At 33.1% G+C, this 27,479-nt stretch overlaps 1 protein-coding gene across 2 annotated transcripts; it reads left to right on the forward strand.

Moving 5' to 3' along the window:
* Positions 1–5,826: 5,826 nt before the first annotated feature.
* LOC109807594 (uncharacterized) lies at positions 5,827–25,162 on the forward strand. Of its 2 annotated transcripts, XM_020370144.3 has the most exons (9): positions 5,827–6,026; positions 6,959–7,110; positions 7,936–8,052; positions 9,139–9,383; positions 12,394–12,603; positions 12,710–12,866; positions 23,024–23,163; positions 23,239–23,274; positions 23,822–25,162. In XM_020370144.3, exons 3-9 carry the CDS (start codon positions 7,974–7,976, stop codon positions 24,650–24,652), a joined length of 1,698 nt encoding a protein of 565 aa, XP_020225733.1. In that variant the 5' UTR covers positions 5,827–6,026; positions 6,959–7,110; positions 7,936–7,973; the 3' UTR covers positions 24,653–25,162. The 2 variants fall into 2 exon arrangements, with proteins under 2 accessions (XP_020225733.1, XP_020225732.1); XM_020370143.3 differs by lacking the exon at positions 6,959–7,110.
* The last annotated feature ends 2,317 nt before the right edge of the window (positions 25,163–27,479 follow it).

The following is a 27,479-nucleotide window of genomic DNA, read 5'->3' on the forward strand; positions in this document are numbered from 1 at the left end:
CTTCATCAGATGTCCTCCCACAGAAAAGAGGCAATCACATCATCAGCATCAGCAGGCAGCCTGGAGAGGCTAGCACAATAATACTCACAATATCAGCAGGCGGCCTGAAGAGGCCGGCACAATAATACTCACAATATCAGCAGGCAGCATGGAGAGGCCGGCATAATAATACTCACAACATCAGTAGGCAGCCTGGAGAGGCCGACACAATAATACTCACAATATCAGCAGGCGGCCTAGAGAGGCCGGCACAACAATACTCACAACATCAGCAGGCGGCCTGGAGAGGCCGGCACAACAATACTCACAATATCAGCAGGCGGCCTGGAGAGGCCGACATAAAAATACTCACAATATCAGCAGGCGGCCTAGAGAGGCCGACACAACAATACTCACATTAGCAGGCGACCTGGAGAGGCCGACACAACAATACTCAACATCAGCAGGTTAAAGAACCGGATCTCCACCTCACTATCGCAAGAGAAGCAATTAAGAGCCGAAACAATGGAGCATCTACTTGAAGACTGAAGGTCAGGTGTACAGTTTGTCAGCCTTGTTACCCAATAGAGTATGCAATCAATGCTCAACTGCTCTAAAGGGTGAGGACACGAGCAAATACACCTATCCAAGGGAAGTAACGTAGAAGCATCACACAAAGAGACAAAGAGAAGACCCAGACGAAATGTCTACGTCTTTACTTGCCTTTGGAAAAGCAACACATAGCTATTCCAAAGGACAAGTAAAGAGGGGCAGCTGTAGACCCCCAATTTCGTCTGGGAGGCATACAAACGAAGAAATGGACGTCTATTATCAAGAATGGGCTAGATTAACACGTAACGGCCAGATCCAGAATGGGCTGTTCCGATTTCAGAACGGGCCATTCTGGACCCTGTCTAAAGCCTATAAATAGACAGCTTGGGCACATTTCTGAGGGACTCCAAAATTTCGTCCAGACTCCTTAGAGTAGGAAATTTCTCTCTTTTTCTCTCTCCCCCTCTCTTTTGTATTTCTTGAGATTTTGTGAGGCATTGTTGTGTGAAAGGTTGCCGCAAAGCACCTATATTTTTCATATTTGAAGATTTAACAAAGCTTGTCACGAGGTATTTCATTTAATCTTCTTCTCTTTCTTTTACTTCTTATTTTTTTTATAACAAGAGCAATCATGTAGACGTTTTAGGGTCAATCGTGTAATTTAAATTTCAAGCATGTAAATAGTAATTCATAAAGGGGATCTAATATTTAATTTATTATTATTTTAGCACATTAACTTCATCATAGGGTACCAATTGAAGGCATTGTAGGGGCTCTTAATACCTTCCCTACACGTAACCGACCCCCGAACCCAATTTTGGTTATCAAGGCCATTATTGGACTTTAAAAAACCTTTTCTTTTTCCAATGTTTTGAGTAAAACATTGGTGGCAACTCCATAGAACCTATTTTCAAAACCATTAATTAAGGATTAGTCTGGTGTCCGGGCATTCCTTAATTGATGAGATCTTTAAAAGGATGTTTAAACCATAGGTCGCAAGATCGGAAATTTTTGGGTTGCGACAGACATAAGGGTAAAAAGCTCACATTCATAAATCATAAACCATAGTTTAATGCGGAAATTACAAAAAAATAAAATCAAGGTCTTCTAAGCAATTTAACAAGAGTAACATTCTAAATTAATCCTAACTAAGGCCCAATGTCACATGTCCTATCAGAGCACACCCCACAATGAGACTTAATTCTCATCACCAACATCTTCATGGTAATGATCACCTGCAACACAATAAAAAAAACACATAAAGCAACAAGGGAGTGAGAAACATCTCACTCTAGTTCAGATGTAGAAATAAATGTTAGGTAACACACACACTTATAACAAATACTACACAAGTTACACATAACCAAGCACAACTCTTAAGTTATAAATACATTAGAATAGATGCACATTAACTTATCATGCAATAATGTCATGAACTTAACTCATAAATGCATGCATGTGGCGCTATACGGAAGTTGCACATTTTTCATCACTAGCATGTTGCTACAACAACATACTCGGGGCACGTTTATTCATAAATACATCATTGGTGACCCAAGGTACACTTGGAATAGTTCAATACATCTCTGGCATGCGACCTAAGTGACACACCTGGAATAGCTCAATACATCACTAGTGACCCAAGGTACACCTGGAGTAGCTTAATACATCTCTAGCATGCGACCTAAGTGACACACCTAGAATAGCTCAATACATTACTAGTGACCCAAGGTACACCTGGAATAGCTCAATACATCACTAGTATACGGCCTAAGCGGCACACTTGGAATAGCTCATTTCATCACTGACATGTAGCCTAAGCAGCATACCTAGAGTATCTCATTTCATCACTAGCATGCGGCCTAAGCGGTACACCTAGAATAACTCAATACATCACTAGCATACGGCCTAAGCGGCACACCTAGAGTCATATATACACATGATGCATGTCACATATTCACTATTTCATTGACTCAACATTTCACTTATCATGTCTCACCATATCTCATATCACTTGTCACAACATCTTCATAATCATCCCATAAGGTCATGCACATAAAGATTTTCATCAAAAGATCATGTCCTTAATTGTTCATCATAGCGTATCCCACAAGAACCCACAAAACATTCTAATTATTATCAAATCTTATCTATTTTCAAAATCAAACACATATTCATACTTAGAATCATACGAGGAACGCAAAAGAATAGTCAAAAAGCAAAATAGGAAACTTTTATAAAGTGTTTGTTCTTGTATGCATACATCAGGCAAAGGATTGGGGGTTAATCCGACTACCCAACAATTATTCCCATGCCCCCGAGTGAGGTTTCTCACTCCCCCTTACCTTGATGAGTAGAAGATGAAGCACGAACGAAATTAGGTTGGTCCTCTTCTTGGAGCTCTTCTTGTTCTTCATAAGCGTAAAAAGGAAAAAAAGTGAGAAGCGTGAAACTAGTAACTTACTGACTCCTGATAACCTTCTTTATTAAAATAATAAAATAATTAATAGTAAAATACATTTTACTAAAATGTCCTTCCTTCCTCACCTCATAATATAATTACTAATAATTAAAACATAACTCTCCCTTTAATAAAAACATGAGCATATCCATTAATAAAATACATTTCATAAATTTACTAATGTATTACTAATCAAAATAATAATTAAAAGTCATGTCTCATAAATAAAATAGAGTTCATATAACTAATTAAATAATATCAAAACTCTAAAATAACTATATTAAATATCAAAATAATTTCAAAACTTATTTATATAAAGTATAAAAAATCAGGTGTTACAGTATAGGTTAGAGTGACACACAAAATATGTTGTTAAATCTAATTCAAAATCAATACTAAAATTGTATGTAGCTATATGTCAAATAAATATATACCTACATATATTGTACCTATAGTGACACTTTTTGTATGTCACCATATGTAACATTTATTGTAGTGATATCATTAAAATCTAGAAACAAAATATACTTTAATAGTATTATTAAAATTAACAAAGTCAAGAAATAATGAGATACAAGAAAGATAGAGAAATAGGAATACGGGAGAGAAAGAGAGGAGGGGGAGGGAGAGAAAAAAGGGAGGGGGAGGGGGAGAATGGGAGAGCGAGAAAGAGAAATAGAAGAAGAGAGAAGGAGAGGGGAAAAAAGACCAAGAGAGAGGGAGATGTAAAAGGAAAAGAGAGGGGGAGAGAGAGTGAGAGAGAAAGAGAAAGAGAAAGAGAGGGAGAAAAAGAAATAGAAGGAGAGAAAAAAAAATATTTTTTGTTTTAAAAATAGATACTGTGATCTTTTTATATACACAAAACTTGTCTCTTAACTCGGGAAAGTTAGATTCCCACCTCCCTCTGAGAATATTTTTATGTGAAAGTGAGATAAAAATGATTCTCATAAAACTATATTCTTGAGATTTTTTTAATAACTACCAAACCTGGGAACCAAGATTCTAGATTTAAAATTCTTATGAAAGTAAAATCATTCTATGTATTAAAAGCCCCCCTAATGTTTATATTCTAACACTAGTTCCTTAAAAATACCCTATTGCAAAATAGCCGTTATGTATAATATACCGGACTAATGTTTTAGTCTGTGCAATATACAAATTAAATGTTTATTATATATAATTAAAATTTAAAATAAACTATACATATATATATATATATATAAATATTATGTTTAAATATATATATTATATTTAAAATTTGAATAATTTAAATATACAAATTATATTTTTGATTTATGATAAATAATTTATATTGTAGTATAATTTTACTTATTTATATATAATTTATTTTAAAATATTACAATTTAATTCATAAATAATTATGATAAATAAAAATTAAATTAGATATGAAATTGAAAGAACTCCTAAAAACTTTATCGTCAGAGCAAAACTCCTAAAAATACATACTTTAGATAGTCATTCGTATTATATATATATATATATATATATATATATATATATATATATATATATATATATATATATGGGTTGATTGATAAATTTATTTTAAAAATAATTTAAAATAAATAAATAAATAAGTGCGTGAATAGTTTTCTTCTTCTTCTCTCAATTTTGGGTGGAAGTTTTTGGACGTGGGACTCTCAAAAACTCGTCTCCAGTTCCACACACTTTTCTTTTTTTGTGAATATTTACTTCCAAACTCAACATCCATACATTTCCCACCTCTACCCTCCACTCTTCCGCTACACTAAACAAAGCATAAATGAATCCAAACCCACACATAAATATGAATATACATATAATACATTAAAATAGATTAAATTTTACCGATATAAATTTTATAATTATTATACCGTTTACTAATTTTATATAAAAATAAATTTTATTAATTAAATTATAATTTTATATTATCTTAAATGTTTATGTCAAATTTTGTTAAAACTTTGACAACAATAAAAAAGTGATTAAATTATTCATATTTTAATATATTTTAAAAAATATATATATATAATGTCAGTTTTGATTTATAAAAATAAGTTATCAAATAATTTTTAATTAATATAAAATTGGCAAAACTATACTTTTCGTCCCTTATATTATTTATTAGTGTGAATTTAGTCTCACTTTAATTAATTAAATCAATTTAGTCTCACATATTTAAAATATATCTCAATGTTTGGCATTCTGTTTCCTCCGTTTAAATACTTAACGGATGTGACACGTCATGCCACGTGTCATGCTATCATGTCACGTGACATGACATCATAACATGTGGCAGGACACATGACATGACACGTGACATGGTGACATAAGACGTGACATAATGACATGACACGTGACATGATGACATAACACGTGGCATGGTAGCATGACATGTGTCATGTCATCATGCCATGTGTCAAATCTGTTAAGTATTTAAACGAAAAAATAGAAGGTCAAACATTGAGATACATTTTAAAGATATGAGACTAAATTGATTCAATTAGTTAAAGTGTACTAAATTGACACTAATAAATAATATAAAAGATGAAAAATATAGTTTTGCCTATAAAATTTTGTATATATGATTAAGATAAAAAGAATTTTCAATTTAATTAGATAAAAAATTATTTTTTATATAAATTTATTAAGCATGTAATAATTGTATTAGCAATACCAATACAATAATTTTATTATATAATATTTATATTCTATAATATATAATATGATAAACCTTAAGATATTCGAGAATAAGCAAGTAAGAGTAAGAAGGGCAAAATCGTAATTTCAAAATTTAGATTTTCTCTTCACTGAATTTTCAACACAAGTAAACAGCAACCGAAAACATTTTCTCACATTTCAGAGTTGAAGTTCAAACCCATGAAACCAGAGCACAGATTCTTTCAATATTCCCTTTGCCTCTTTCTTCTTCTCCCTTGTTCATTTTTCAAACACTGAGAAAGACGCAACAGTAGCAGCGGCAAGCACGAAACGACGTCGTTGAGAGAAGCTCGTGTCTCTCACCTCAACCCTTGTAAGTCCTCTTCTGGATCTAATCCTCTCTGCCTCTAAATGTTGCTCCCTTTTCAATCCAAAATCCAAACTTACTTCCTTTTTGGAATTCATGTTGTTTTTTCATTTGAAACAATTTTTTTTTTTTTTTTTTTTTGCGTGTCATACAAAGGGGGTAGAAGAACATGTGTACTCTATGAGGACGTATCTTTTACTTGTTTATCTGAGATTAATTCTTGGTATATAATCCTTTCTTCTTCATCAAAAGCCACAAGATTATTTTTCTAACTAAGTTAATTGGAACACACACTTCAAAATCTGAAACATCACCTGTTGTAGGTATCCAAAATGGTGTAGAAATGTTATTTATTTGATGAGAAGTGTTAGCAACGTATGTTAGAAATCACAAATTTTTTTTTGGGTCCCATTATTGTTTTAATGAGATTTTCTCTTTTGTAGTTTCCTACAAATTTGAAGTTTTTCACCAATTGTTGATAGAGTGTTAGAAGGAATATTGTACGTCAGTGCAAGTGAATGCTGTGGTAATAATAGATACAACAAGCACGACTATATGTCATTGAGCCTAAAATTATGATAACGAAAGTGAATGCTGTGGTACTTGTTTTTTTTTTTTTTTTTTTTTTTTTTTTTTTTCACATGGTTACTGGTAACCTTGGTGTGTTATGAATTATTTATTGGGTTTTGATATTTTTAATAGAGTAATGAAGTTTACCTTTGATAACTCCATCGTTGTCGTTGTATTGATATAATCCACAGTCCTTTCGTGCATATAAATGTTGTAATTCCATTGAAGAGAGGGAGAGTTCCTGATGCTTTGATAGTTCTATTGTTTTTTGTCTTTTTTATTATTTTCATAAGAATCAGATGGTATTATCTTGTGAGTTGTGACACTGAATTTGTCTTCTTTTTATGTCATATATGTTGCTTTGGCAGCTCCAAGGTGACCCCTTCGCTAGGATCCTCAAAGTTGCATGATAAGTAGTTTAGTACTTCTTTCATCTCCTAGTTCAAGCATAGTTACCAGTTGGACACTGTTCTTGACTTCTTGTATTATAAGGGGGAAGCCGCTGATAAGCTAAGCACAGGTTTGCTCTTCTACTTGGAGGATTTTTATTGAGGCTTCAGTAAAAGCAAGGTAGTTAATATCTGAAAGAAATAGAGAGGAAAAAAGTGATTGGGACAAAAATAATGTGTTGAGACAAAAAATATGGAGGGTGTATACTGGTGGAAGCCGGAAGGAACAAAAGAGATAGTTGGTACTTGAGAGGGATGTTAGACTGATAGAGGGGCTAGTTAGGAGAAGGGGGATAAATAACAGAGATGTATAGGATGGATCATCTTTTGGGAGATCAGTTTTGTACTGAGTGATTGCTTTGGTGTAAAGGAGAATTCCCTTGGAGGAGGTTTAACTCCTTGACTCAGTATTCACTATTCATCAATAATAGACATATACTGTTTCTTCCTCTTCACTCGCTGTTATCATTCCTTACTACCCATTTTCCTCATGTTCTAACAGAAAGAAAGTTGAAAAAATGTATTTGAGAGAAATATGAGAGAATGATTCTTGGGTCTGAAACTTTGATATCACTGAATGAAAAATCTTACACAGCAATCCGCTGTTTATAGAGGAATAGGATCAACTAACTGAATCTTCTAAATACTGTCTTGATAATTGTTATCCTAACTGAATGTGCTGGTACAGCATAATACAGCTAACGGCTAACTCACTACAGTTGGTGCACAGATAATATATCTAGTATAGGCAACATAACAATGTTTGCTATACAAGTGAACTCCTTATTGAATGCTTTTTAATGATGAATTTACATGATTCTGATTATACCTTTTTATTCCATACTATGTGTATCAAACCCTTTATTTAGTTGATGTCCATTTCCTGTGAATTATAGGAAATCTCTGGGATATGTGAAACTTGGCAAAAAGCAGTATGGGAAACAACATATATGATGGGCAGATATTAGCAGAGAAGTTGTCGAAACTCAACAATTCGCAACAAAGCATTGAATGTATCCAGAGTTGCTCACTTGTTTTTTTTGGGTTGTTTTAGTGACAATATTTCTTTTAGTTATTTCTGCATTATCAAGTTGCCAGTAGTATACATATTATGGCTATAAAACCTTCCATGGAGCTTTTTGTTCATTACACTATTCAGTTACAGTAAAGCTGTGCAGTGATTTCTTTGAGCATAAAAATATATATCTAACAATATGCCACCTGTATTAAATGTTCTGTACTTTTTATTGTCTTGATTTTGTGCATGGGTTTCCATCACACCTTTTAGTAAGTTTTTATTTCTTTAAAAACAAGATAGATTTTATGTTTATGTTTATTATTATTAATAATTTTTTTAAGAAATGAATCTGTAGTTTCCATGCCACTTGCAATATCTAATGTATATACCATCTCTTACTGTGCTATGTAATTAGTATGTCAAAAATCAAGTTCACTGATCTGCTTGATGCTAATGAAATTACTTGAGAAAGTCCACTATGAAGCTATTCTTTAGGTCTTAGCCCTTTGCAGCTTTGCTCTCTCTAGAGTCTTTTCCCTGTTTAAATGTAAAAGGTCATGTTGCATCCAATATTATGCAATTGTTTAAACTCCCTGTGTAGAAATAATAGCTCATTAGTGTACTGAATGCACAGTTCAGTTTAACAATTTATCAATATGCTGGTAGCATGTTGTAGTTTAGCAAAATAGACATTTTACCCTATTTTCCCCACCAGCTGAATAATTTTCCAAAAGTAATATTCGGCCTGCTTGTTTAAGTTATATTTTTTTTAATAAAATAAGCAGTTTTTCTACTTTTTTGCTGTGTTTGTCTAAACTATTTTTTAAGAAAATTGTTTTTTCAAAGAAGTAACTCCTATCCGCTTCTTAAAAATTCACTTCTTTTATAATCCTTTTTTTAATTATTATTTTTTTTTAAATTTTTTAAATTTTAAATTTTAAACTAATTGGCCCATTATTATTTGTTTTATTATTGATGAGAATATGTGATTCAGTTTTGTTGATCTTTTTCTTCCAACATGATTTCCCTCTTCCTTTTTGGTTTGAGTTTAATTGGTGTATTTTCTTAAATGTTCTCTTAGCATTATCCCGTTTGTGTATTTCTCACCGGAAGAGAGCTAAAGAAATAGTTGAAACATGGGATAAACTGTTCAGCTCTTCCCAGAAGGAGCAGCGTATCTCTTTTCTATACTTGGCTAATGACATCTTGCAAAATAGTAGGCGGAAGGGCAGTGAGTTTGTTAATGAATTCTGGAAAGTTCTTCCAGCAGCTCTCAGGCATGTTTATGACAGTGATGAACATGGAAAGAAAGTAGTAACGAGACTTGTAAGTCCCATTCTCACTTGTAATCAATTGTTTATGCACAGATAGTGTATGTTTCTATTCTCAGATTATATTGTGATGCTATAGATTTGTGGGAGCCTGGCTTGGGTGATTTTAAACAATGATTAACTTCCGATTTAAAGAGCTGACTTCTCTGTATGTTCTGTATGAGTTGTTTGATTAATATGATTTTGTTAATGGAGTAGCATATATTAAGTGGAGCAAAGCTCTTGTTCTTCTAGATTTGGAAATCTCTTGAAAAATCTACATTTATGTTGTCCTAACTATAGTCATCATTATTTTTTAATTTCTATTTTTCTTATAGTTGAAAAAAGGAAACTGTATATTAATTGTGTTTTGTACATTCCCTAATCTCCCTTTCAATAGAGTAAAAGACTTCTTAAAAAGGAAATAACAATAATAAAGAAATAGAGAAACAAATATATAAAGATATTTAGAAATATTTTAGATCTCCTAAACAAGGTTGTTAAACTCAAGAGTCTACGTAAACTTGGAGCTTCTGTAGACTTGATTCATAAACTCGTAAGGGTTTATTTATTATAAAAATAACATTAAAAAACCTATTAATGACATATATGTATAACATAATACTCTTAATACAACAATAATGCAACATTTCAACTCCATGAAGAGGCAAAGTACTAAACTACAATAATAAAGTGTTATAGTACATTAGTACTAAATAGGATTAAATTACATAAATGATTAAATTATATATAATTTCATAAAAGCATAGTTCCTAAAGTGAAAATATTTCAAATAGGAGTTGATTTCTTCAAATCATTTGAGTCATAGTAGTACACTAATACTATGGAGTCAATGGACTAATACTATGGAGTCAATGGAGCAAAAATTACATTTGATTTCAAACTTGATAACTCGCTCCTTGACTTGAGAGTTTATAAGAATTTACATGAGTTTAAAGAGTTTGGTCGAGTTTATCCAGAAAAGAGTTTGCTAGAGTTTGTTATAATTGACTTCAGGGCAGTTAAAACAAACTCACAGAAAATACAGAAAAACCGTGGAGAATTCACATTCTCTTACAGTTAGCAGTACAGGTTAATAAAAGAAAACACAGAAAATTAAGGAGAATTGATATTCTCATACACATGATATATATGTTCCAGCTTGAGGGGAGTGTTAAAGATATCGGTTTCATATCTGTAAATAAGGAAATATGTAAAGCTAGAAATTGGGGATCCTTTTTATTTTCTTTCCTTATTTGTAACTTGTAATTCATTATTTGATTATAAATAAATATGTATGTGTGTGGATCTGAACACAATTCCTGCAATTCCTATATATATATATATATTTTAGTCTACTGTAATTTGTGTAATTTACTTAGTTTTGCCTATTTTATTCATTATGCTTGAGCATCTCTCTTGTCACTGCTACTGTCATTGTCATCACTATCACCACCATTTTGAATGACTGCACACCAACTCTACTTGAAGAAAAATCATTTGTAGAATGACCAACCTCTTTGAGCCCACCTCTAGTAGCCAGCGCACCCCTTTCATGTGTTTTTTTTTCCTTTTTGTGCATCAGCTCGCATCGCATTCCTTACTTCCATCACTGCATGGTGGTGGGTCCAGCCACCAGCTAGTCTGCTGTTGGTTCTATTTAACTTTACTTTGATGTCTTTTATCTGAATCTACCTTTCTTTGACCCAATCAACACTAGTCCTGCTTTCGAGTAACTGAAAACAGTTAGAGCCAGCTGGCAAAACTAGAACTAACTTGTAACTCATCCAAGGTGTTTTTGATACAATATTCACTCACTTCAGTTGTCAAAACAAACACCATTGTGATTTGCAGAGGTTCACAATTGAAGAAGGAATAGAGGAGAGAATGTACAGAAAACAACAGTTAAGAAACAACAATTAAACCCTAAACAACAATTAAGCAAAAGAACCCAAAATCTAAACAACATTCGTTGAATCCCTTGGATTGACAATGTCTTTAGCCTTTCTGTGGCTATCATCATTTGAGAAGCTTTCAGAATACAGAAAATGCAGAGAAGAGAATAGAAGAGAATTTGTTGGATCCAAAGAAGGCAACAATATACAAAAAAGGAACTATGAAATTCATACTTTGACTGGTCTGTATTAAGAAAGTGGGTTGGACTCTAATTCAATCTCACAAAATTGGCTTGTAAGGTGAGGGTTGCTCCCTATTTATATACTATATTTGTGGCCATATCTCTAGTCATTGTGGGATCTCCAACACCCCCCTCATGCCTGGAACTAGAAATTTGAGGGTGTTTCAATAATGGCTTGATAGTGGGTGGCCTAATAAGCTCAACAATATTAGGATAGGCTTTGATACTATTGGACTGAAACGGTTCTTTGCAAGTTCTTCTGTTGCAAATGCTTTCCTGCATGCTTCTTTCACTTGGCTTCCATCAAAAACAGGATTGTTGTTGACAGTTGACACTATTAGCAGATCTTTCTAACATACCCTTAGCCCAAAGGATGACCCACAAAATAAGCTTTCCATGGAGTGATCATAAACCTTAGTTTTGTTTAAAAAGAGTAAGCCCAAATTAATGAAGGCACGTGTTGGTATGTGTGACAGCACCTTTGGCCAAACTTCAAGTAAAATTTGATCCGTGAATTGTCTGAATTAGCTAATTTAGCATTTGACAAAACTTGCAGATCCTTTTCTTAGCTTTCCTACATATAGAACATAAATATTAGAGATCTACAATTCAAGTTATGGCCAAAACCAAAACCAAAACACTGAAACAAGGTCGATATGCATCAAATGTTGAAAATTTGCTTCAAAGTATAATAAAAATTAGTGCAAAATTAACTTAATTAGAGCCTTCGCATCATTAACAAGGCAATTATGTGGGTAATTAATGTGTTAAAAATAGTAATTATCAATTAACTTTCTTTAGTCTTCTATAATTGTTTATAATTTTAAGTAATTTATTATTTTTTTCTTCTACTTGATCATTTCATTCCCTCACTTTCTCTTATATTTAGATTGACATTTGGGAGGATAGGAAGGTTTTTGGTTCACGGGGTCAGGGTCTTAAGGATGAAATATTGGGTAAGAATCTCCTTCCATCATCTACAACTCAGGGTCTTAAGGATGAAATAATGGGTAAGAATCCCCTTCCATCATCTACAAGCAATGGGAAGAGTTCCAATCCTATCAAGATAGTGAAGAGGGATGCCCACTCTGTGAGATTAGTAAGCAAGTTATAGCAGCACTGTTTGATCTTTGATTTGTCTATTATGTTTTATTTTTAGATGTATGATCTCAAGGTATATCATATGTTTGTCATATTCATTGCAGAAACTGGCTGTTGGGTGTTTGCCAGAGAAAATATTAATGTCATTGCATTCTGTTCATGATGAACATATTAATGAGGAAGCTGCCTTAAACAAATGCATTGCTGTTGTACATCAAGTTGGTAAACTTGTAGAAGATGCTGAAAATACGTTGGCTCAAGGTAAGAGGACTAGCAAGTGGGACTTGATGATTTCTGCCTTGGCATAAATTATTTGATGAAGAATCTTTTTTTTAGTGTTATTCTGATGTGCCATCTGTTGATGGTCCTCGACATTAGGGAGATGGCTGTCATAATTGAAATACTAAATAAAAATATAAAGGCTTGATTGCTTTTTTGTCCCCTCAATTATGGACAATGTAAGATTTTGGTCCTGGTAGAATAGCCTGTTAAGAAAGCTGATTATTTTAATCTTTTTGCTTTACTTTCCGACTATATTTGACACTGATGTGATAGCTTAGGCTTTTAGCCTTTTTGTATCTTTTACACACAATTTAGACCATATATAATGAAATATAAACAAATCAGTGAGACTCACTCACTGTTTTCTTCTCCCAAAACACTTCTCTCTATATTCAAGTTGGTATCAAAGCTAGTTCGGTCCTGCTCGCGTTCTGCTGTCCCTCACTGTTGTTGGTCACTGTCTGTCGCTGTCGTGTAAGTCGCTGGAGATTTGGTGGATCTGGGTCACCTCAATGAACACAACCCAACCAGTCAAGATTGGAGGCTAAAACCTCCAGATGCCCTCTCACGCAATGCTTCTTTGCCTGCTCTGAACGTGTACTATTCACTTGTTGGTCTCTGATCACCAAAACAGTGATGTGCCACTGTCGTTGTGTTCGTTTGTGCCTCTTGAGTCTATTATAGGCCTTACTTTCTTCATCCAGTGACTGCTTGGTTGTGGGTTTGCTTCTCATCCCCTCCTCTTTGGTTCTTCCTATTTCAGGGAATCCCACCATTACCATAGAGAATGGTAAAAACTATTTATCATAGGCTGCCTTTGTGGAGCTCTGGTTCTTTGGTCATGGATACCATGATCACCTAGAAAAGGAGGACATTGAAGACTGAATGGAAAGCCATGCTCAATGGATGAAACTTGATTTTCAGTTGTGTGTTGTACTGTGGCAGTTTGTAGAGCCAAATATCTTGGGAACATTATGAAGCTTCAAAACTTGCTTCTCTTTTTGGAAGAAGGCTCAAAGCATTTATGCAAATGACATTCAATGTTTGTATGATGCTACCCAAAAAATAGCTTCTCTCATGAAGATTGGTCATGATATGGTTAACCATGTTGTTGAAGCTCAAGCTGCTCTAGAAGAGCTAAAAATGTTCCTAGATGATGATTCTTTAGAAGGAATAAAGAAGAAACTGCACAAATTGTATATGGTTTTGATCTTAAGGACAACGCACTTGAATTTTAACCATGTTTGTGACCAAATTCTAACCGGTCATGATATCCCTTCAATGGATCATTACTCGACTTCCTCGTCTTCCCACTAATGTGAAAAAGGAAAATCTATTTGGAGTTGTCGAAGCTTCAACAATGGTTTCTACTAGAGGAAGAGGTGGTTGTGGAAACCATGAAGGAAGAGGAGCTAAAAGTGGTCGTCCTCAATTTGCTTATTATAAGATGATGGACCATGGTCAAGAAAATTGTTATTCACTCCATGGTTTTCTAGAGAAGACAACAAAATTGTCCAAGTCTGAAAAATCAGAAAAGTTAGACATGAAGATCCCTGGAGATGATTATCAAGAATATCTTCAATAGAAAGCCATGAATCAAGCTCAGTCTTCCTCCACCTCTATTGTTTCAACAACTTGTGTTTCTCAATGAACTAAAAGTCAAAGTCCATGGATCATTGATTCAGGTGCTTGTGATCACATAGTTGGTAATAATTCAATATTTTCTTCCATGTCCCCTCTTAAATCACTTGACTTTATTACCTTAGTAGATGGGTCCATAATTGCCCAAAAAGGAATTGGTCGAGTTTCTCTTTCTCTCCATAAATTTAAAATCAATTTTGTTTATCCCCAATTGTTCTTTCAATTTAATTTCTTTAAGTCAATTAACTAGATCCCTAAACCTTTAAGTAACCTTTATGGTGTGTTTGGATGAGGAATTTTAGAAATTCAAGGAATTTAAAATTCTTGGTATTTGAATTACTTTGATTCAATTCCCATCATTCTTAAAATATTTTGTTTCGATAAGTCAATTCAAATTTCTTAAATTTTAAATTGTTAGTTTAGATATGATAATTTGATTCCTTCATGATAAAATTGATTTTAAAAATATATTCATATACTGAGATTCTTAAATTAAATTTTATAAAAATAAATATTAGCCAATTTTGAATATTTAATAATTTTAAAAATTGATATTAGATAATATTTAATAATTCCAAAAATATTTTTGAATATTCAATAATTAAAAGCACAAAGGGATAAGAGATAAAATAAAATATATAAGTGAAATATGAAAAAAAATGAGGAATTTCAAATTCTTATTTTTTTGAGAGAACTTGAAATTTTACTATTTTAAGCAATTTCACAAATACTAAGATTTCAAATTCTTTATAATTTCTCCATCCAAATAAAATATTTTACCTCAAGGAATTTGAAATTCTTCAAATAAATGAATTACTCTATTTAAATTCTATATTCAAACACACGATTAATGCTAAATCTTTTGTTATTTAGGAATGTGGTATGGGTTGAATGATTGGTGGAGGACATGAATCTAGTGAACTCTACTATTTTGGAACTCAACCACTTATATGCTTTGTTATTACTTTGTCACCCAAACTTTTGCATGATCGTCTAGGTCATCCAAGGCTATCAAAGTTGAAACTCTTAGTTCTTGGTCTAAAAGAATTGAAGGAGTTGGGTTGAGAATCATGTCAATTAGGCAAATATGTTAGGTCGTCTTTTCTTAAACAAACTGAAAAAAGATGTAACTCAGTTTTTACCACCATTCACTTTGATATTTGGGGTCCAAGCCATGTAACATCTTTTGGTTTAAGATATTTTGTAATTTTTATTGATGAATTTTCTCAATGTACTTGGGTATACTTAAACAAAGATCGTTATGAGCTTTTGCCTATTTTTATGTCTTTCTTCAATGAAATCAAGAACCAATTTGGGAAAACAATCAAAATTCTTAGAAGTGACAATGCCAAAAAATATTTCTCCTTTGAATTATCCTCATTCTTATCCTCACAAGGTGTTTTATATCAGTCCACATGCACCCCAACAAAATAGAATAGTAGGAAAAAAAAGACACCTTGTGGAAATTGCACACACCCTAATACTCAATGAAAATGTTCCTGTACATCATTGAGGTGATGCAATTCTCATTGCTTGTTTTTTAATAAACGGAATGCCATCTTCTCTTGAAAATGAAATTTCTTACTCAATTAATGTTCCAAAGGAACCCTTGTTTAGTGTCTCACCTCAAGTCTACATGTTTTGTCCATGATGTTTCTCCTGACCTAGATAAGTTGTTTACTAAAGCTATTAAATGTGTTTTCTTATGTTATTCTCGTCTTCAGAAAGGGTATAGGTGTCACTCTCCTATGACCAAAAAATACATGTCTGTTGATGTCTTTCTTTGAACAGGCTTTGTTTTTCTCATCCTCCACACATGATTCTATTTCAATACAACAAGTTTTACTTGTTTCTTCTCATCTTTTCATACCACCTCAAATTTCAACCCATACCACTTCCAGCCAAGAAGTTACTCAGGCTATCTTTCCCACAAATAATCCAATTCGGGATACTCCACCGCTTCTTATCACATATCAGTGTCAGACACGACAAATTGAACCAACATTACATGAAGAGTCACCATATTCATGTCCTTCACCATCAGACTCCTACTATGGATCCTACTGATGATACTTTAGGATTACCCATTGCACTTTGGAAAGGTATTTGATTTATTAAGAACTCTCATCCTATCTATAATTTTGAGTTATCATCGATTATCTCTCTTGTATTTCTCTTTTGTCTCTTATATATCACCTTTTACTATTCCTAAAAATGTTCATGAGGTACTTAATCATTCTGGATGGCGACAAGCCATGATTATTGAAATGCAAACTCTTAAGTATAATGGTATATGGGAGTTAGTTCCTCTTCCTCCTAGAAAACAAACAGTTGGATGCAGATGGGTCTATGCCATTAAAGTTGGGCTTGATGATGCAGTTGATTGGCTCAAAGCTAGATTGGTGGCAAAGGGATATACTTAGATTTATGGTCTGGATTATGGTGACACCTTCTCTCTTGTGGCCAAGATCCCTACAATTCGTTTCTTCTTGTGGACTCTCTACCAATTAGACATTAAGAATGCCTTTCTACATGGTGAGTTGGAGGAGGAGATTTACATGGAACATCCTCCTGATTTTGTTGCTTAGGGGGAGTCTGGTTTAGTTTACAAATTGTGAAGGGCCCTTTATGACCTAAAACAATCTCCTCGGGCATGGTTTGGAAATTTTATTCATGTGGTGCAGGACTTCGGGCGAAAAGAAATGAAGCTGACCACTCAGTTTTTTATTGTCATACTTGTCCTAGGTGTGTTTATTTGATTGTTTATGTTGATGACATAGTGATTATAGGAAATGATGCAACTACAATCTGTCAATTGAATAAACATCTATTTACTCATTTTCAGACCAAATATCTTGAATATCTAAAATACTTTCTTGGTATTGAGGTTTCTCAATCAAAGGAAGTTATTGTGATTTCATAAAGGAAGTATGCTTTGGATATCTTTGAGGAAACAATCATGGCTAGTTGCAAGCCCATTGATAGTCCTATGGATCCTAACTAGAAATTCATAGTTGATCAAGGTTACCCATTCTCCGATTTGGAAAGGTATAGAAGATTGGTTGGGAAGCTCATTTATCTTACAATCACAAGACCTGATCTTTCTTTTGCAGTAGGGATTGTTAGCCAATTCATGTAGGCTCCTCATGTTGATCATTGGAATGCTGTTTTACATATTCTTAAATATATTAAAAAGGCTCCGAGACAGGGATTGTTGTATGAGGACAAAGGAGACAACCATATTTCTGGATATTGTGGTGCTGATAGGGTAGGATGTCCTATAGACCAACGTTCTACTACTGGACATTGCGTATTCCTTGGAGGGAATCTCATCTCTTGGAAAAGCAAGAAACAAAATGTTGTAGTTCGAATCAGTGTTGAAGTTGAATTGTTACAGATATTGTGGATATATTACAGATATTGTGGATACAAATATTATGGTTATTATTCTCACTATCAATTAGGGATATGATTAGATTAGTTTCCATAATATTAGAGATTAATATCTTTATCATTTATTGTATTCTCTTTATAAATAAGATTGGTGTGTACAACAATACACACAATTCCTGAATCACAACATGGTATCTAGAGCTTAGGTTTTTCTTTTAGAATATATTTTTCTCTCTTCTTGCAAAGGCCCTCGCTACCACCTCCAGCTGCCGCCGGTCGCCGCCTCCGGTCGCCGCGCCGCCTACCGCTACCTCCGGTCGTCACATCGTCGACTGCCACCTCTGGTCGCTGCCTCTGACAGCAGCCTCCGGTCACCGCGTCGCCGACCGCCACCTTTGGTCGTCGCACCACCGACTGCCGCCTCCGGTCGTTGCCTTCGACTGTCACTTCTGGTTGCCGCCTCTGACCGTCGCTTCCGTTTGCCGCCTCTGGTAGCCGCCTCCGGTCGTCGACTCCGACCGTCGCTTTCGATAGCTGCCTTCGGTTGCTGCCTCTAACCGCTGCTTTCGATAGTCGCCTCCGGTCGCTGACTTCGACCGCCACTTTCGATAGCCGCCTCCGGTCGCTGCCTCCGGCCGCTCCAATGACCATTTAGCAGATGTGTTTACAAATTCGCTTACAGGGCCTCAGGTTGATTACATTTGTAACAAGCTTGGTGCATATGATATATATGCTCCAGCTTGAGGGGGAGTGTTACAGATATTGTAGATATATTACAAATATTGTGGATACAGATATTATGGTTATTATTCTCACTATCAATTAGGGATATGATTAGATTAGTTTCCATAATATTAGAGATTAGTATCTTTATCATTTATTGTATTCTCTCTATAAATAAGATTGGTATGTGTACAACAATACACATAATTTATGTTGAGTGTTGGCTTCACAAATTAAAAGTCTGACATATCATTGTTCATTTACAATAGTGGTCGGGTCATAACATACTTCCTTGTCTATGTTGATGATCTCTTACTTACAGGTAATGATTTGTAATTTCTCACTTCTTTCAAGTGCTCTCTTGTAGACAACTTCTCGCTCAAAAACCTTGGCTCACCCAGTCATTTTGTTGGCATTAAGATGGTTCCCACCTCGAATGGTATCTTCCTCACACAACACCATTACATTCGCAACAAACTAATCCAAATTCAAACTCTACACTCCCATCACCACATATTTCCAATGTGCCTCAAGATTGTAACTTGCACACTTCCTCTTCCAACTCTCATTTCCTTGTTGAAGAACTACGACTACAATCCACCCACCTTATGGTCACACGCTCCAAAAATAAAATCTTTAAACCAAAACAATTATATATAGCAAAATAATTCCCTATATTAGAACCAGTTGAGCCCTCATGCCTTTCTCAAACCCTCAAAGTTCATGAAGGGAAATCTACCACGTCTGAAGAATTCACAACACTTATGGTGAATGGGACTTGGACCTTGGTCCCAAAATAATATCACTTCAACATTGTTGGCAAAAAATAGGTATAGTGTATCACGCATAACATGGATGGCACCATTGCTTGTTACAAAGCTCGTTTAGTAGCCAAAGGCTTTCACCAACGTCAAGGTATTGACTATAGTGACACATTTAGCCCAGTCATCGAACCGATTTTGTAGGGTTGAGTTAGGCTTCAATCTACTATTCTAAGATGGTATCAGAGCCATTTAGACCCACTTTAAAAAGGGTCACCTACCATTTATCTACGTACCAAGCCCAATAGTGCTAGACGTGAGGGGGTGTATTGGGAAAAACCTGAGTCTCACATCGACTAGAGATTAGGCAATTAAATAGTATATAAGTGGAAAGCAACCCTCACTTTACAAGCCGGTTTTATAGGGTTGAGTTAGGCGTAAATCCACTATTCTAAGATGAATATTGAACTATGCCTTAGTTACTTGTGAGCTTGTATGGATTAAGCAACTTCTTCAAGAGTTAAAATTCTAAGAAGTTCATCCAATAAAATTTTACTGTGATAATTAACCTGCACTTCACATTGCTTCCAATTTCATGAGAGAACTAAACATATGGAGGTTGACTACCATTTTGTTAGAGACAAGCTACTGTCTAAGGAAATTATTACTGAATTTGTCAACTCGTGAATAGGTTGCAGATATTATGACTAAGTCATTGAAGGGGCCTTGAATTCAATTTTTATGTTCCAAGCTTGGTGCATATAATTTGTATGCTCCAGCTTGAGGGGGAGTGTTAGAATAGCTTGTTAAGAAAGCTTCATATTATTTTAATCTTTTTTCTGTAATTTCTGATTGTATTCGACTTTGATGTGATGGCTTAGGCTTTTAGCCTTATTTTATCTTGCACACACAATTCAGACCATATATATTGAAATATAAACAAATCAGCTAGACTCACTCACAATAATTTTTTTGTAGCAATTTAATCCTTTAACTTTTCCAATTTAAAAGTCAGGTTCCTTTGTTAGTTTACCATCCTATCCTATTATTAACTAAATTTTCGACATGATAGCTTGACTTTACTTAGTAAAGCATACTAATGAAGATGTTTTTGATTTATGTCTATTTAAAATGTCATTTCATTTTATTTGTGTTTAGAAGAGAAAGCAAGAGACATGATTGAATTCTTGTTTCAAGGTATACAACGGAGTGTATTATGTTATACTGTGGGTAATAATTACAGAGAGAAAAAATACCTAATTACTATAATTATTGAGATCGTAGAATTGCCTAATTTCCACATTTAAGGATATCTAGCAATATCTAACGATGTTGAGTTACACAATTGTTGAATTCATGTGTCAATGTATACAATGGTGTTTATTATTTTAGGTGGGTAATAAATAATAATTACAGAGAGAAAGAATACCTAATTAATACAATTATGTAGATCCTAGAATTTCCTAATTACCATAATTAAGGATAACAATATCCAACAATTTCCATAATTAAAAATATCTACAATATTTAACACCCCCTCTAAAGTTGGAGTATATAAATCATTTATGCCGAGCTTGTTACAAATATAACCAATTCTAGGATCTTGACATAGTGAAGACATCTATCAATTGATCTCTAGAGTTGACAAAATCAGTGGTGATGTCACCTGATAAGATCTTCTCCCTGATGAAGTGGTGCATGGAGTCATCTAGGGCCAATGGCTGCCTTGGATTGTGGCTGCACAACAGGACAACTAGAGCTCTTGATTCGTTTTTATCAGGCCCACTGGGTGTATGCTCTGATACCAACTTAAGGTCAGAGGAAAAGATTAAAAAATATGCATATTTCTGATGATTTAGTTTGTACAAAGGATACGAAATTATGTAGATAATAAAAGCCAAAAATATGGAAAGAGTGGATCTAAATCTAAAGATGGGATCCTAATTATATTATTACTGCTAATCTCCTAAAAATTGGCTATCTACATAAAGACAGATCAAATCAAATATGATATAAATAGGAATAAAGTCAACTAAATCAAGTCTGTATGCTGTCTCTTGGGATATCTGTGATCTAAATAATATCTCAACAATATCTCTATAATCTATGTAATATCTTAATGGTCTCATCTACGAAGACAAGGTTCATACTTGAGCTGTTGCAAGTATGAGTTCTGAGGCAGAATACTACGGATGGTATTGGCTTCTTGTTTTGGCTCAAAAAGTTACTTTAGGAACTTTGATTTGGACAAGTTGGGCAGATGACTCGCATCTATGATAACCAAGTTGTGTAACATATTGCCTTGAATCTAGTGTTTCCTGAACTGGTCAAACACATTAAAATAGATTGCCATTTCATAAAAGCTATTATTTGGAAAAACCTTTATAGTGTGTTTGGATGGAGAATTTAAATGGAGTAATTCATTTATTTGAAGAATTTCAAATTCTTTGAGGTGAAATACCTTGTTTGGATGAGGAATTTATAGGGAATTTAAAATTCAAGCATTTGTGAAATTTCTTGAAATAGTAGAATTTCAAATTCTCCCAAAAGAGTAAGAATTTGAAATTCCTCATATTTTTTTCTTCTTATTTCACTTGTATATTTTATCTTATCTCTTATCTCTTCATGTTTTTAATTATTGAATATTCAAAAATATTTTTAAAATTATTAAATATTATCTAATATTAATTTTTAAAATTATTAAATATTTAAAAGTTAGCTAATATTTATTTTTATAAAATTTAATTTAAAAATCTCAACATATAAATATATTTTTAAAATCAATTTTATCATGGTGGAATCAAATTATCATATCTAACCTAACAATTTAAAATTTGAGAAATTTGAATTGACTTATCCAAACAAAATATTTTATGAATGATAGAAATTGAAATCAAAGTAATTCAAATATCAAGAATTTAAAATTCCTTGAATTTGTAAAATTCCTTGAATTTGTAAAATTCCTTGAATTTGTAAAATTCCTCATCCAAACACACAGTTACCCAATTTGTCAACACAAATGACCAGCTACAGCTAGTATGTTTTGTTGAAGTCTTTGAGTGGTCCTCAAATGAGCTACACATGAAACAAGCCCGGTACATATTATATGGTTGAGGGGGTGTTGGAAATAATGTAATTAGGGTAATTATAGATGTACATTATCATATATTTATGATAAGTAGGGAAATGATAATCTTTGACACAAATTTCAGTATTTCACCATACCTTCGTTTTTCCCTTCTCTCAACATAGTATGGTCAAGAAAATCTTGTTTTTTTGGTAAACAGGTTGATCTGAGTTTCTGACCTTTATTTGAACTTGGTTCTTGATATGTTGTAAAACAGGAATTAACAGAGAAACAATGGAGATAATGTAAAAAAGGAAGGTACTGTAATAGGATGCACTAATGCTACTTGCTAGTTATTCAATGTCGGTGCAAGTGCATATCAACTTGTACAATCCCTGCCCAAACGTAGTAATCAGTAACTCGATCTATAACTGTAACAAAACTATCTTAAAAACTTGCTGTAATGAATTGTGACCAGATTTATAGTGCTATAGCCTCACCAATTAGTTAATTTACTCTCATTGTTATTGAATATTGATTTGATATACCAGGAAATCAGCTGGGTTCCACATTGATAAATGACTTGAAAGAGCAGGAAAATGAACTTAAACAATATATAGTACAACTTGAAAATGCTGAGGGTGCCAGGGCTACTTTGCTTTCCCAGCTTAAAGATGCACTGCAGGAACAGGTGCAGTTATTTATGCTTATATTTCAAAGACGCAAATGTAATTAATAACTGCTTGCTAATGTCAAGTTTTTTCAGGAAACAAGGCAAGAGCTTGTTCACACCCGGTTGCTAGTAAGAATCTGTCATCTATCTGTCTTTGCCCTTTCTCCATGGATGTCACTCTATTCTTTTCCCTTAATATTTTGAAATTCTAAGTGATTTTTGTTACTTGATGTACTACGGTACTCGTAAGTTTCATTGATCAAGAATTGACCCAACTTTTCATAAACTTTCACCTGATGATAACATATCTGGGTTGTTGCTTTTCACCCTGTTTGGATAAGCTTTTACATAAACTTATAGAAGAAAATAAGAAAGAAAAATGAAATAAGTTTCACTCATAACCAAACACATTTTATTATAAAATAAATTCTATGAAATTAGTTTTCACTTTTCAGTGCTTGTGGACAAACCTTGTAGAAAATAATGATTAGCTGGTTCTTTAGCACCTGATAATCATTTTAAAATTTTTCCTTGGTCATTGAACATAATAGATTTGAAAACTTCAAATAACCTGCAGCATATTTTTAAAGATTCTTGGATGGTTAAGTATGTGAAGTCTTGCATTGGTGTCGACTAATCCCACTTTAATGGTGCCTGCTTCTTTACTATTGTGCAGGCTGCACAAGGTCAGGTTGAGCAAGCAGCCAGTATCAGGAAGAGGTTTACCCGAGCACCAGAAGCCACTAGGGCATTGGAGCAAAATCTTCCATCAGTTCATCCAAACAGCAATCCTCTTCAGCCTTCTTTTACTCAACCTTCTATATCTTTTGCTCCTCTCCAAACCACTGAAGAAGATAAGAAGGCAGCAGCAGCTGCTGTTGCTGCTAAGCTTGCTGCCTCTACATCCTCTGCCCTTATGCTTACATCTGTCCTTTCTTCCCTTGTTGCTGAAGAAGCTGCCTCCATGAACGGTAGCTTAAATTCTACCGGCTTTGCTTCTGGATTACCTATTTACAATCCAGAGAAGAAACCCAAGCTTGATAAACAATTGTCTGTTTCTGAGGTTAACAGTACTGATACAGGGAGCTCTTCTTTTTTCAGTACTTTGCAACCACCATCAGTGGCAAATGTGCCACTGACACAATCAACCAACTTGCAACCCTTGTCACAACCCAATCAACAAGCTGCATTTACTTCAGGCCCTCCACCCCCTCCTCATTCCCCAGTGAACCCACCAGCAAATCATTATGTTCAATCTACTGGATTGATGGTTGGGGGAATTCCTTATGCATATGGATCAAACAATCTACCACCTCCACCTCCTTTACCTCCACATGTTGCAATAGGGTTATCGAGGCCCAACACTCAGCCATCACAGGCTCAGCAAGTGCCGCCGCAGCAACAGCAGCAGCCATCATCAACTGGAGGATTTTACAGGCCACCTGGCATAGGATTTTATGGGCAAAGCCATTCATCAACACAACCGACACCAGTACCTAGGCAGTGAGCACTGTTCAAAGATCAGCAGCTAATATTGCTGCAATCTTTGTATCAAGTTCCCTTGGGAAACTGTACACCCAGGGGAGGGTGTGTAGTTATGTAAAGTAGTAGAAAATTAGATGTGGCATTGACAAGAATTCTGTATCTTAAATCGGAGTTGTGGGCTTTGTCATCATTAGCTGATACCTGAGATCTTCTTGACTATAGTCGATTACTGTTTAAAAGGAAGAACCTGATGGGGCCCTTGCAAATTGTTCTAAAACACTCAGTACTCTTGTATCATTTGTGTGGACCACCTCTGTCTTCATGAAGCTGCATATTTGCATGAATATTAGTGGCTGGGGTTAGTCAACTCTTCTAGATAAAATCGTAGGAGACTTGTCATTGCTCACCATTCTCCTAGGAAACTATTTTCGGAGCTAGGAGGTTAATGTAGGGCAGTATCAGTTGACACTTGACAAGGCATGTTAGCATTTTTCTTTGGGTTTTGCATGATAAAGCCTTTATTTGTGCGAAAGATTTTAGAGAAATTCTTGTCATAACATGGGAAGTCCTTTGGTATGGTCTGCACAGGCCCCTTCCCCATGACAAGATATCCTTGTTTGTTATTCCCTTTTTAATTGTTCTTGAAAAGTGATGCAATTGTCACGAGTGGAACCGTGGAAGGTTTATAAGAACAATCAGAATTTTTCTAGGCATAACAAATTAAAATAAAATCATAATCAAGTTTTTATATCGATGACCATTGATATATTCAAAGTAATGGGTTAAAATGGTATGTTAAAGAAAAGAAAAGCAGAAATTTTAGCTTTGAAGAGATAAACTTTATTATAACTTATTATTATTATTATTGTTATTTTATTTATAATTTAATTATTCAATTTTATATTAAACTCATGTAGTAGTACTAAACATAAATGATCTTATTAAATACAAAAATAAAAAGGATACAAATATCAAGCGAACAAAATAAGGGGAATAACAATTTTAATAAATGTTTTTATTTTTGAAAGTTTACTGTAAAGGGACGTTTCAGGCAATTTTTTTTCTTTCATGAATGAGGTTGAGAATGTTGATCTCTTATATTTGGTTTATTATTTAAATTTTTTTTAGCATTCTTATTGTGATAAAACTATATTACTTTTATGTGTTTATTTAATGTAATAAAAATGTTTGATTTTCATGTAGCATTGATATATACTTTTTTAAAAAAATTATGATCAATTAAATAAATTTTAAGTATTTTTAGAAATCATAATTCATAGAATTTATAATTTTTGGACATGATTTTTTTTCCTCGTATAACAAACATTCCTCATTAACTTATGAATGTCTATTTTATTTGTTTTCATCTTTAAATAGAGGCTATCGAAATTCTAAAATATTCAATTTAATAAAGAGACAACATCTTTAACTGTTTTTAAAGAGATTTTAAGTGAGTAATTTATTTATTATGAAGAATTTCAAATGCTTTAAAATAAAACTGAAGTAAGAATTTGAAAATTTTCTTATTTTTTTTTCTTTTATCTCTCATACATGTAATATTTTATCTCTATCTTTTTGCATTGTTTTGAAAATCAAATTGGATGGACTGGTTCAAAAAATTGATATAAATCGGTCTTATTTTTTTTATATATTTAATTTAAAATATTTTTAATAAAAATAAAAACATATTTATTAATTTTTAGGGTTATAAAATTATGTTATATTTATTTAATATTATTTTTTGCATTGATAATATTAATTATTATTAATATCGATTTGACCAAGGTTCAACTTTGGTTGAATTATTAAATCTTGAATTTGTGTCTAGGTTAGTTTAGTGATCGATTTGATTCTAAAACATTATTTTTTTTTGTCTTTTTCTTTTCTTGCTTTTTTTTTTTCTATCTAGATTAGTTCAATGATTGATTCGATTTTAAAATATTTTTTTTTGTCTTTTTCTTTTCTTACTTCTTCTTTATCTAACTTTTGTCTCTTTTTCTTTATCCTCTCTCTCTTTTCTTTCTCTTTTTCTCCATTTGTCTCTCTTTCTTTTTTCTCTTTTCACTCCCCTTTGTCTCTTATACTTCATTTTCTCTTTATCTTCTTCTTTCTGTCTCTCTCTTTTCTCCTACCTTCCTCTCTTCTCTTTTAATGTTAACATAAAAATATCAATAATTTTTTTAAAATTATTAAATTTTCTAACAGTTTTTAATTATTAAATATTTAAAATAATTAATGTTTATCAATAATTCTTTATTTATTTAAAATCAATTTTTTCATTGGTATAAATTAAGTTGTCCTATCCAAACAATTTTTTTTTTGATAAAATTGAATTAATTTTTCCAAACAAAGTATTTAATGAATGATGAAAATTAAAATTAAAGGAATTCAAATTCTAAAAATTTTAAATTTCTTAAATTTCTAAAATTCTCTATATGAACATATCCTAATAGCATCTCCTATCATATAATTATCGATAAATACTATCTATTGTATCCAATATGTCAAATAATTTTTGTGTGTGTTGTAATTAGAAGAAATAAATTATTTTCTAAATTTTTTTATTAGTATATAATATCCATTAAATTTGCTAATGACTAATCTTCATTGTTTAACATTGTTGACCACCTTTAATGAGATTTTATTTTCTCAACCACATTTTTTTCATCTACAATACTCAAATCTTGAGACACCACTCAAACTAATGACTTCTTGATTTGTATTACCTTTTGAATGTATCATATATATATATATATATATATATATATATATATATATATATATATATATATCTTTTATAGATATTGAATTAAAATATACATAAAATATATTACCTTCGTCCTTATATT

This window comes from Cajanus cajan, chromosome 1, assembly GCF_000230855.2.
Source record: "Cajanus cajan strain Asha chromosome 1, NIPB_CcT2T_4, whole genome shotgun sequence".
Taxonomy (NCBI): Eukaryota; Viridiplantae; Streptophyta; class Magnoliopsida; order Fabales; family Fabaceae; genus Cajanus; species Cajanus cajan.